Source organism: Typopeltis vanoorti, chromosome 15, assembly GCF_054136105.1.
Source record: "Typopeltis vanoorti isolate ZY-2024b chromosome 15, IOZ_Tvanoo_1.0, whole genome shotgun sequence".
NCBI lineage: Eukaryota > Metazoa > Arthropoda > Arachnida > Uropygi > Thelyphonidae > Typopeltis > Typopeltis vanoorti.
The window spans coordinates 34,721,686-34,733,912 of NC_143563.1; the positions used below are offsets into that span (position 1 = coordinate 34,721,686).

General features: G+C 36.4%; 1 protein-coding gene across 1 annotated transcript in view; it reads left to right on the top strand.

Annotated features, from left to right (window-relative positions):
* VhaSFD (V-type proton ATPase subunit VhaSFD) overlaps positions 1 to 12,227 on the top strand; it is a 130,790-nt gene that overhangs the window by 11,212 nt on the left and 107,351 nt on the right. Inside the window, exon 3 of the mRNA XM_090405842.1 lies at positions 6,433 to 6,622. Within this exon, the coding sequence (XP_090261968.1) occupies positions 6,433 to 6,622 (190 nt within the window). The remainder of the gene's footprint in view (positions 1 to 6,432; positions 6,623 to 12,227) is intronic.

The following is a 12,227-nucleotide window of genomic DNA, read 5'->3' on the forward strand; positions in this document are numbered from 1 at the left end:
TCTGCTAATGCATTCCTGGATGCTGACAGTGTCCAGTTCTTTCCTAATATCCTCATTTTTAATATGATACTGCCATTGATGCCATCTGTTCACGCCTATAATCTTTCTCAGGACTCTCATATCAGAAGTCTCTAGTCTTTGGTCAAGTGTTTTACTTCTGACTCAGCTCTCAGATCCATAAGTTAAAACTGGTTTGAACACTGTCTTGTATACAGCTAATTTAGTATTCTGATTAATTTCTCTCTTATTCCATATGAATTTATTCAATTGACTTCCCACCATACCAGCTTTGCTGATTCTGTTGTCTATTTCTATATTTAATTTACCATCTTCACTAAAAATTGTGCCTAAGTAGCTGAAATATTTTACTTGTTCCACAGGTTCTCTATTCACAACACAGTTGACATTTTCAATGATTCTGACTGACCTTCATACCATATCTATTACAACAATTATTCAATTTAGTCAGAGAATCTTGCAGACTTGTAGCAGATTTATTTAGAAGTATAACATCATCCGCATAAAGCAAAGAGCTGACATTAATATCTCCAATTTTGATATCATGTTTAATACCGCTTTCCTTCATAATGTGATCCATAAGATAATGAATAACAGAGGGGATAATGTACATCCTTGTCTCACACCAGATTTAACATTAAACCATCTTCCTGTACTTCTTTCAATTCTAACTGCTGACTTACAACTCAAATAAAGACCAAAGACTAAGTATTGCTTGATATAATGCTCCATTGAACTGTAGCATATTGAATAGCTTCTCTCTTGGCACCTTGTCATATGCCTTTTCCAAATCGACAAAACTTAAATACAGATCTTTGTTATATTCCCATGCTTCCTCGACTATTTGTCATAAAGTGAAGATCTGATCCTAACAGCCTCTATTTGGCCTGAATCCAGCTTGTTCTTCACCAAGCTTTTCTTTTACAATTCTTCTCAACCATTTCTCAAGTATACTTGTATAGATCTTGCCAGGAAACTCAGTAGAGAAATACCTCTGTAATTCTCACATTCAGTTTTATTTCCCTTTTTATATATGGGTACTATGAAAGCTCTACTCCAATCATCGGGAATTCGTCCCTCTGTCCAGCTGAACTATGCAGTGCAGCTACAGTAAGACTTTTATACCACCATACTTCAGCATTTCTGGTCGAATATCATCTACTCCTGCTGCCTTTCCACATTTTAAACCTTTGATGGCTTTTTCTACTTGAAGTATGGATATGTATTTCTGACTGCATGCCTGGGCAGTGTTGTTTACCACTGTGCTGTCATCGCTGCTTGTTTCATTTAGCAGTTTTTCAAAGTAATTACTCCATACTTCAAGGATATCTTTTTCTCCCATTTTTCATGTCACCTTTATCATCTCTAACTCCTTTTACAGCACTCTTTCCTCCATTCCTAAGCTTCTTCAACAACCTCCAGAATATTTTGTCACCTTCTTGATATTTATTTTCTGTATTCTTGCCAAAGTCCTCCCATGACTTTTGTTTAGCTAGTTTTACACAGTGTTTAGCATTCATGCATTTGTCTCTGAATTCTCTAAGAGCACAAGCTGACTTATTTGCCAGGAACTTTTGATATGCTTTCTTCTTTTCCTTCACTGCCTCTTTAACTATCTGTGTCCACCATGGAGTTCTAATTTTTCTATCCTTGCAGACAACTTCACCACATGCCTCTCTAGCTGAATCAATCAGGGCTTGCTTCAAGGCTTGCCACTGAATCTCCAAGCTTTGATTCTTGTTCTCAAACTCTTTCAATTTTTCTTCAATAATCTTTGTGTATTTAGTCTACAGTTCATATCTGAGAGCTGCTCAACTTTTATTCGCCTTAAAACCTTCTTACATGTTATTCTTTTCAATATGAAATTCAATTTTATCCTGCTCAAGACTAAATAGTGATCACTTTCAATTTCAAATCCTCTGTACACTCTGGTGTCCTGCACCACTGGGAAAACATTACTATCAATAATAACATAGTCAATGAGACTTTTCTTATTCCTTGCCTCTTCTCTCCATGTGAATTTGTGCACATTTTTATGTTGGAACATGGTGTTAGTAATAACCAGTCCATGTCCTGAGCAGAAATCTAACAGATATTTGCCATTATTATTAGCTTTGCTCTTTTCTCCAAATTTTCCCAAAATATTTTTGTATGTCTCACAATCAGTTCCTACTCTGCTATTTAGATACCCAACAAGGACCAACTTTTTCTTTTTCATTGTGTCAGTTGCTTTTTCTAAAGCCTCAAAATATTCCTTCACTTCTACCTTAGTAGAACCTTCTGTGGGACCATATGTACAAATAAGTCTCATTGTCCAGTTCCCCATTCTCATATTTGCCCACATTACTCTACTTAAGACTGACTGCCATTCAAGAAGATTAGACTCGTATTTTGTGTTGAACACTATGGCTATTCCTTCTTTTCCTTGATTGTCATTGCCTGAATATAACATTTTGTATTTATTACTCAGAAAGATCTCATCAGTTTTTGTCTTTTTTGTTTCAGTCACCCCTATTATGTCGATCTGGTACTTATCTAATTTCTCAGCTAGCTCCATTTCTTTGCTATTCAGGCTTCTTATGTTGATAGTACCGATCTTTAACTCTGGTGATGTTGAGTTGGGGTGTGTTTTCAGATTTGTTCCATTAGCTGACTTTTTGCTGTTCTCCCTGGTGAAAACAATGGGGGGGGCCTTGTTTAACCGGGCGATGCCCCAGCCGGCATGAAATTTTGTCATGTTGTACCATCATTTCTTATTTTGGTTTAACTAATAAGAATACAATTTGGTCCGCTAAATCCCAAATTGCCAGCTCATCCTCGTTTGTTCAGTATCCAAGTAGATACCCAACAGGGTGCACCACCAGAAGGTGAGGATTGGACATTAGATCAGAAGTCCTGGTCGGTTCTCCGCATTCCTTTAAAGGCTATGTGGAGGTCTCCTCTCAGTTATACATGATAATATTCTGTCATTTGGAAATTGGTAAATGATCTTTCTGCAAATGGTACACAAGTAAAAATTATCAGAAGAAAAAATGGAAACTGTTGAGCTTTTAATTGCTTATTTAATAATAAAGTTTATTATGCAGAATTGAGCAGCATGATTCTGGAAGCATTGTTTATTTTAAGAAGTCAGTTCTGTATTGGATTTTCAAAAGAGCCTTTATATGGCGATTCCAGATGGAGCAATTACATCCACCTCTACGCATATTCTACTTTTATGTCTTCGTTATTTCAAGCAATATCTATTAAATTATTAATAAAATTTATATCATCATCATTTACTCATGTATGAATAGGGAAATATATACAGAGATTCATGTAACAGAAAGTTATGGGATATTCATGTAACAGAAAGTTATGAAGATATTCATGTAACAGAAAGTTATGAAGATATTCATGTAACAGAAAGTTATGAAGATATTCATGTAACAGAAAGTTATGAAGATATTCATGTAACAGAAAGTTATGGAGATATTCATGTAACAGAAAGTTATGGAGATATTCTTCTAAGTGAAAGTGAACCAAGTTGCTCTGTTTTTTTGAAATATCATCAACAAAAACTATTGTTGATGATATTTACTGCTCATTGAGCAGTAATGTTCCATGTCTGGGCAGCATATGTAAATATGGTTTGAGAGTTATTTGATATCCATTTCCTGTGAGTCTGAATACATAATCAAGGGTAATGTTTATGGAATTGAAGAGCTTTTTTGCTTTTTACTATGTCAGTTAGTGTAACGAGTAGGAATATTGATGTCCTGTCGAATAGGAGTATCAAGTTAGAGTATAGAGTAGAATAGCTCAGTTGGTATAAATGAAGCCTTTGTTCAGAAAGACACCTAAGTTCGATTCCTGTCTAAGATGTGAGGAACCTTTATCTGGTCTCTTTCGACTAAAGGTGAGTTGGTTGGTCTCATACAGAGATAGGGTTCCCCCCCTCCCCGGAAACTCTGGTTTTTCACCTCCCAGAACAGGCAGACTGACCCCATGAACACACGCACACATGGATTTACAGTCATAAAATACCTACTTAATCTCTCATTAGGAGTGGGAGAACCCTATATGAAATAAATAGAGTAGGGACCAAGGTACTGAAAATCATTTACTTCAAGAATGTGGTCATGTAGCCTAATATTTCCTCCCATTGTGTTCCTTAGGACTTTAGTTTTACTGCTATTGACTGCCAATCCAACAAATGCTGCATTTTTACATAAATATTTAAGTAGTTTTGGGCACTCTGTAAGTTCAATCAGCAAATCATCATCTGCACAACAGAAACCGATTATGGGGTTTTGGCCTGCTAAATCTTCGAGAGTTATTTGATATCCATTTCCTGTGAGTCTGAATACATAATCAAGGGTAGTAATAAAAAAGATATGGTGCCGATGGAAATAGGAAAGATCTCAGTTATCTGGAAATTTTTCCAGATAACTGAGATCTGGAATATCTGGAATCATAATTTCTTAACTCAAGAAATTATGTTATTACTCTTAATATTTCTAAGGCATTTGATAATGTCTGGCACCAAGGTCTCCTGAAAAAACTGCAATCTTATGGCCTTCCTTCTATACTCTGCGATTGGATTGCCAGCTTCCTCACTGGTTGTTCACTGTGTATCATGGTGGATGGCTTCTTCTCATCAGATTTCCCCATCAATGCTGGAGTGCCTCAGGGTTCTGTGCTCTCATCCATGCTCTTCCTCTGTGATGTAAATCAGTGACCTCCTTTCTCTGACTTCAGATCCTATTCACAGCTTTGCTAATGACAGTACTCTTCATCATTTGATAAACCCTGAAGTACCCTAATGTACTTCAGGGTTCTTCAAGATGCCTCAAGATTTTCTATAACCAGCGACTTGAACATTCACCTTCTCAACATCCTGAAATTGGGTGAAGACAACTTAGTAAATTTCAGTGCCAGGAAAGTGCAAGCCTGCCTTATTACCCACAATAAGTCCTTCCTTATCCCCTCTCATGTTTAATAATGTTCCAGTTTCCTTTCAAGATCAACTTTCTCTTCCAGGGTTGACTGTCACATCCAGTTTATCCTGGCACAAACATATTACTCACATAGCCTCCTAGCCTCTTAAAAGCTTGGTATTCTTTTCCATTCTAAACATTACTTTTCTTCATCTCAAACTCCTCATGCTCTATAAGTCTCAGATCTATCCAACTTTGTTGTATTGTTCCCACATTTGTGATGGAGCACCCAAGACCTCTCTAAAAATTCTTGATGATATTCAGAAGAGGGCAATCTGCTTAATAGACAATGCTTCCCCCCACAGACTTTCTTCAGTCACTTTATTGTAGGTGCTCTGTTTCCAGTGCTGCTTTTTCTATAGGTACTTTCGTGGGCATCTCCTCTGAATTGGCTGCTACTATTCCTCCACTTTCTTCTAACCATAGAAGAGCTAGAGCAGCCACTGGCCAACACCCATACACTGTCTGGCTTTGAACACATCAAACTAGCTTCTCATCTGCTTCCTTCATTCCATTCACCTCTATTCTTTGGAAATCCCCCCCATACTGTTTTTCCCCACTGAATACAACCTCAGTTCTTTAAGAAACATATCAACAGGCTTCATTTTCTGTTTAATCATTTGCCCATTGTGACCTTTCATGTTTGGGGCCAAAATAAAAAATAAAATAAATAAAATCCCTCCATTAATCATTACTCTTGCATGATAATTCTAGTACTGATCTATTATTGCGCTGATTATTTTTCAAGATGATATATATATATATATAACTGAGAATTTTGAATGCCCTTTATCTATTGATTAAATCGAAGACTTTTATCTCTTGCTACTTCTTGCAACCTTCTAAGGCAGTGGATCTGTTTAACAGTGCTTCTGCTTTCTTTCAAGAAATCTCCTTGATTTTTGAGTAGAAGAGGTTACCTATGGTTCAGTTCAGTTTAGGAGCATTCTGTTTTCATCATGGTAGGAATTATTCCTTTGTAATTTTCTGGGTTGTTTAGATTGCCTTTTTTTTGGGTATTGGTATTATTAGGCCTTCTCTTCTCTGTGATGGAATGTTGGATGTAGCTAGAGCTGTTTTATAGATAAAATTAACAAATATGTTTTGATATTTATTCTGGTTTAGTTTATGTGGCTTTCAAATATACTTTCAGTTTTTATTTTATTTTTATATATATCAGCCCCCACATATGAGATGTTTGTTCTTACTAAGTTTCAGCTGATAATACCTTCCAAAAACTCTCTCTCATGACTAATGGAAAGAAGCCTCTCATCTATCAATAAGCCAGTTAATGATATCATTTTAATGGCCTTTAATTTTATTCATGTTACTTGCTTTTGATAAATCATTAAATAAGCTATTGCATATAACAGATTTCTTTAGAATTGCAGTTATTTGTTCAGTTATTTAATCTGATATATAAAATTAATTCTAGGAGTCAGATGATTAGTCAGGAAGATTATAAGTTTATTATACAATTTGATTCATCAGATCCCAAACAAAGGGAAGCTCTTTTAAGTAATAATTGGAATCAAGCCTCAAAAACATTCCTTAACTTGCTTGGACATATTGCAAAGGATCAAACATTGCAATATATACTTATTATGATTGATGACATGTTACAGGTGAGTGATAAAATTAATCAAATGGTATATTTTTGTCATTCTTTAAAGCCTTTATATTGCAGAGGTTCGACCTAAGATATAAAGCTAAATACCATATTATATAAAGCATACCCCTCCCTCCCCATGATTTCTCGAAATGCATCTTCTTGAAATATATAGGATATTACCAATCTATTACAATTTCATTATGGATTTCTTATAACTAAAATTGCTCCAAAAATCGGAACAATTCACTACTAATATTAAGTTTTAAAAAAAGCAATAAGGAAGAAATTTAAAACTACAGACCTATAAGCCTACTCCCCACCATATACAAAGTCTTCACAAAAATTATAAATAATAGAATAAAATCTAAACTTGAGGGAATGCAGTCCTGTGAACAAGCTGGATTTAGGAAGAATTACAATACTTTGCACCATATTTACACATTCAGACAGCTCATTGAAAAAATCAATTGAATGCAATAAACCCTTATGTCTGATAGCATATGAAAATGCATTTGATTTTCAGTTAAAACATTTGCAACACTAAAAGCTTGAAACCCAGGGAACTGAGAAACCATATATTGAAACACTAAAACATATTTTCAATAATGCAACTTCTGTAATTAAATTATTAAAAACAGTGGAAAGTTTCCAGTACAAAAAGGCATCTGGCAAGGTGATACTGTATCTCCAAAACTACAGCTGCATTAGAAGAAGTCTTTAGAAGACTTGATTGAGAAACAAAAGGAATAAACATAAATGGAGAAAGGCTGCATCATCTGAAATTTGCAGATGATGTTTTGCTAATAGCAGATAATCTTAAAGATCTGGAAGAAAGGGCTAAATCAGCTAATGAAGCATCTAGAGTCATTGGATGAATAAATACATAAACCAGAGAACTGTCAAAGTTGAAAATCATGAAATAGAACAAGTTACCTCATATGTATACATGTGCCAATTATCCTTTGAGGATTGCCAGAGAAAAAAGATTGAACAAAGAATTCACTGTGGATGGATGGCTTATGGGAAAATGAGAGGCATATTCAAAAGTGACATCCCTATGAGTCTAAAAAGGAAAGCTTTCAACCAGTGCATACTTCCTGTCCTAACATATGTAGGAGAAACATGGACTTTAACAGAAGCCCTAAACAAAAAGCTGAGAATAACACAACATCACATGGAGAGAAGTATGCTAAAATAACATTAAGAGAGATAGGAAGACAAATACCTGAATAAGATCTGAAACAGGTGTCATGGATATTGTAAAATACATTAAACAGGCTAAGCAGAGATGGGCTGGCTATATTGCCAGATGTAATGATTGGAGATGGACTAGAAAAACAACAGAGTGGAGACCAATGGATGGAGCAAGACAAAGAGGAAGACGAGAAGAAGGTGGAGAGATGAACTTGAACAAGTTGCAGGAGTGAGATGGATGGGAGAGGCAGAAAACTGAGTGGTCTGGAAAATGATGGGGGGGGGGAACCTTCGTCCAGCGGTGGACAGAACCAAACAGTTGAAGAAGTAGTAGTATAAATTGGGAAGAAAATGCATGTAGTAATAAAGGAATGGAATTTCTAGAATTCTTGAGGAGACAAATGTCTTGGGCAACATGTGATAGAGGGAACAAGAGGTTCAAGAGTTTTGGATTTTGTCATAGTATCAGAAGAGCTGATTATAACTGAGATGACATCACTTCCCCCAGTTGGAGAGAGTGACCATGTGGTTTTGACTTGGAAGATGAATAGACATGCAGGAGTATCAAAGAGAAGGGAATGTATGTGTAATTATAAAGCTGGTGATTATATTAGTCTTAGATATGAACTTATTAGGGCAGTTCCATGGAGGGTAGAATTGGAAGGCTGAGATATCATCAGTGCTTGGGAAATTGTGAAGGAATATTTGTTAGTAGCAAGTAAGCCCTGAATACAACAATGGAAGGTAAAAGATCCAAAGAACGGTCCAGAATTAGATGGATAGACAAAATAAAAGAGGACCTAAAAACCAAATCACAACAAGCGACACCAAACTGGATAGAATTGTTCGGACTCTCCCGGGACAGACAGAAGTGGAAAGAGTTCATTCGGCCTCATCATCATCCACATAGATGATGGAAGAGAGGAGAAGAAGATGAAGAAGCAAGTAAGCTGTATTTCATGAGTGAAGAAGAGGGGCACAATTTGGTGTAAAGTGGATGACAAACAATATCAAACAGGAACTGCAAGTGAAAAAGAGGTTATGGAAGAGATATAAGACTTAGGCTAGGAGAGTGACTAGTATGGTAAGGAAGGTGAAACTGGAATATGAGAAGAGATTGGCTCTAAGATCCAAAGAAAATCCTAGGGAATTTTTTAGCTATGGGTCCAGTAGGAGGAGAAATGATTGTAGAAGAATGACAATACCTGATAAAAATGGGAATAGAGTGACTGATGCAGAGGTCATAATGGAGTTGTTCAATGAACTCTTGGAGATAAAATACTCATTTGCAGTATTTTATCTCCAGTATTTCATCCTGCAGAAGTAGGTTTTAATACTAGGGGGATAGGGCAGGTTCGAAGTGCAAGAGGAGAGTGTTCCAAATACTGAGTATGTCAATAAAGCTGTGAGACTGGATGGTATTTTGCCACGGGTTTTGAGAGAACGTGCTAAAGAACTGACAGCTCCATTGACCTGACTTTTCAATGAAAGTCTGGCTATGGGAAAGATACCCAAGGAATGGAAGGAAGGCAAGATAGTGCCATTGCATAAGGGTGATAGCAGACTGGAATTTCTAATTATAGACCATTTTGTGTTTCATCAGTAGTTGTGATGATCTTGGAGAAATTAGTGAGGGACCACATACTGCATTGGGTAGATGAGGGTAATGTTATCTGTGAGAGTCAACATGGATTTGTTAAGGGCACTCCTGCTTTAGTAATATGATTGCCTTTTATTATTATTATTATGTGACACCTCCAGGGAGTCCAAAGACTCATATGAGGAGAGTGTGCCAACAGCATCGAACGATTGTCCCTTCCAATTACTAACCGCGCTCAAGCTAGCTTAACTTTTTGTGAGCCATTAATAGCAGAGGCTCTAGCTATCGACCAACCTTTAGGAGCGGTTGATGAGGGAAAGACATATACTGCCTTTTTTTTATTTTTTTATTTTTGCAAAGGCACTTCACAGAGTGCCACATGATAAGCTGATATTTAAGTTGCAGCATATGGGTTTAGATGTTAGGTTAGTCAGCTGGATTGGCTATCTAATAAGTATCAGAGAGTTGTGTATGGTGGGGCAATATCAAGGAGCAGAAGGTTACAAGCAGGGTCCCACAGGACTCAGTACTGGGACCTGTATTATTTAACCTTTATATCAATGACATTGTCAGTGTATTGCAAGGGAATATTCAGTTGTTTGCAGATGATGTGAAGCTGGGAAGGGTTATTAGTAATAGTGCAGATATGGCAGCCCTGCAAGAGGATTGGAATAAACTAGACAGATGAGTAAATGAATGGGGGGGGGTGTCAGTTTAATGCAGTTTAATCGATGTACCCCCAAACTTTAAGACTTAAAGTCTTAAAGTTTGGGGGTACATCGATTGGAGGAGCTGTACTGGAGCAAGTAGGCGAGACAAAAGATCTGGGGTTGATGATTGATAGAAAACTAAAATTCAGTAGGCATATTGCAAAGGTGTGAAGGTGATCCAGAGGATTGCCGCAATTCTGAGAGGGACACTGACCTGCAGAGATAAGTTATTGTTCCATTGTATAAGACCTTGATCAGACCACACTTAGACTATTGTTCTCACATCTGGTCCCCAGGATTTGAAGGGGATAAGTGGCTTCTTTGCATGGACAGTGGTTGAACCGTGGAATGCATTGCCTGATAGCATGGTGAGAGCACAAACAATCAATGGGTTCAAGGAGTGGTATGATAAGACTGTTTTCTATGGTGGGCTTCCCACAATGAATCTTGACTCAATGGAGGGCTGAATGATGATAATAATTATTCTGCCATTGATGCAAACTGTTTGTTTTGCTTATTTACTTTAGAACTCTTATTAGTGGGCTCTCAGCTCTAATCAACTGTTGTCCAACTCTCAAATCCATATGCTAAAGTTGGTTTAAATATTATTTTGCATACTGTTAGCTTGACTGATTTTTCTTAATCCCTATAAATTTATTCAGCTCTCCATACCAGCCTTGCTCTTTCTGTTTTTATATTTCTATATTGTTCTGTATTTTTGTATTGTAAAATGTGTTGTTCTACTTAATTTGTTTTTGAAAATTGCTTTTCTTTCTTTTTTACATTGTTACACCTGATATCTTGAGAATATAGTATTCTCAGTTATCATGGTGTAACATGAAAAATAAATAACATAAATAAAAACCCCTGCATAAAAAGGATAATTTAATTAATAAAATATTCTTGCATCCAGTATAAATTGAGCAAAATGTAAAGGTCTATTGTTTAGTTAAGATAACAAAAGAAAAGAATGTATTAAGATGTATTATGACTAAACAAGGAATTTGTACTAAATAAGTAGCTAACTAAGAATTAATATAGTAATGCGATTAAGAATGAAAGAGTTAAGTGCATAAGTATAAAAGAATGAGTCATGAAATACTCTATGTAAGAGGCTACAGATTAAGCATTAAGTAGAATTCTGAGAAAAGGTTTAAAAAAGGGGTTAAGACAGACGTATGGCAGCCAAATGCTACCCAATTGGTAGACAAACGGAAAACGAGTAGGAGGTGGGAAAAAGAAGTAAGAAAGGGCGTCGTTAGGGGAGCAGCTATAAAAGGGTTGGTAGCCCCCCCCAAGGCTTTTTTTTGGGGAGAGTAGGCTCTTTTGGGTTTTGGGGGAAGACGTTTAGATAGTCTTAGGAGGCTTGAGGCTTTTTTGCCTTGTGCCAGAGGAGAAGAAACGTTTGGATAGTCGCGGTGGTTTTAGTTTGGTTTTCTAGTGGATTTCACGGTGTTCCTGAGTGGAGAGATATGGCTTATATCCTCATGCCACAACAAAGAATCGAAGGTGAGCGGGAAAGATATTCCCGTATTCCTATGTAGAAAGCGAAATATGCCATAGAGTCATAGGAGACTGAAGATATCGATGTCCTCGTTTCGGATAGTACAGCCGACCACGCAGATGTTTTTATAGCCTGAGTTGCAAGAAGTTATGCAAGCAAGTTCGTTCAGTAAAAAGGTAAAGGCCCATAAGTGAAGCTAAAGAAAGGTATTGTGAATTTTGTCTTATGTTAACCAGAAGTTGTTTGTGATAGGTATCACAAACAACTGTCATAATACAGAACTGTTAAAGTGATTAGGGAGAAAATACAATAGAACTTTAGAATTTGATAAAGAGTGTTAAAAGTAAGCTAGCTAGTGTTGATAATTTGTGAATAATTAATTATCCTAAGAATCTTGAGTGCCTACTATATTGTAAAAGGAAAGTTAATGACATAGTTGTGTGTTAATGAAGTAAACGGTTTTATTAATATTGAGTTTGATTAGTGTAAATTGAGTAACCAAGTAGACTGAGGAATTAGAATGCCTAGTGTGATGTGTAGAGAATCGGAATTGTCATAAGTATGTGCTAGAGTAGTTAATGACTTTGTTAGTGTACTTGAAGTTGAATAA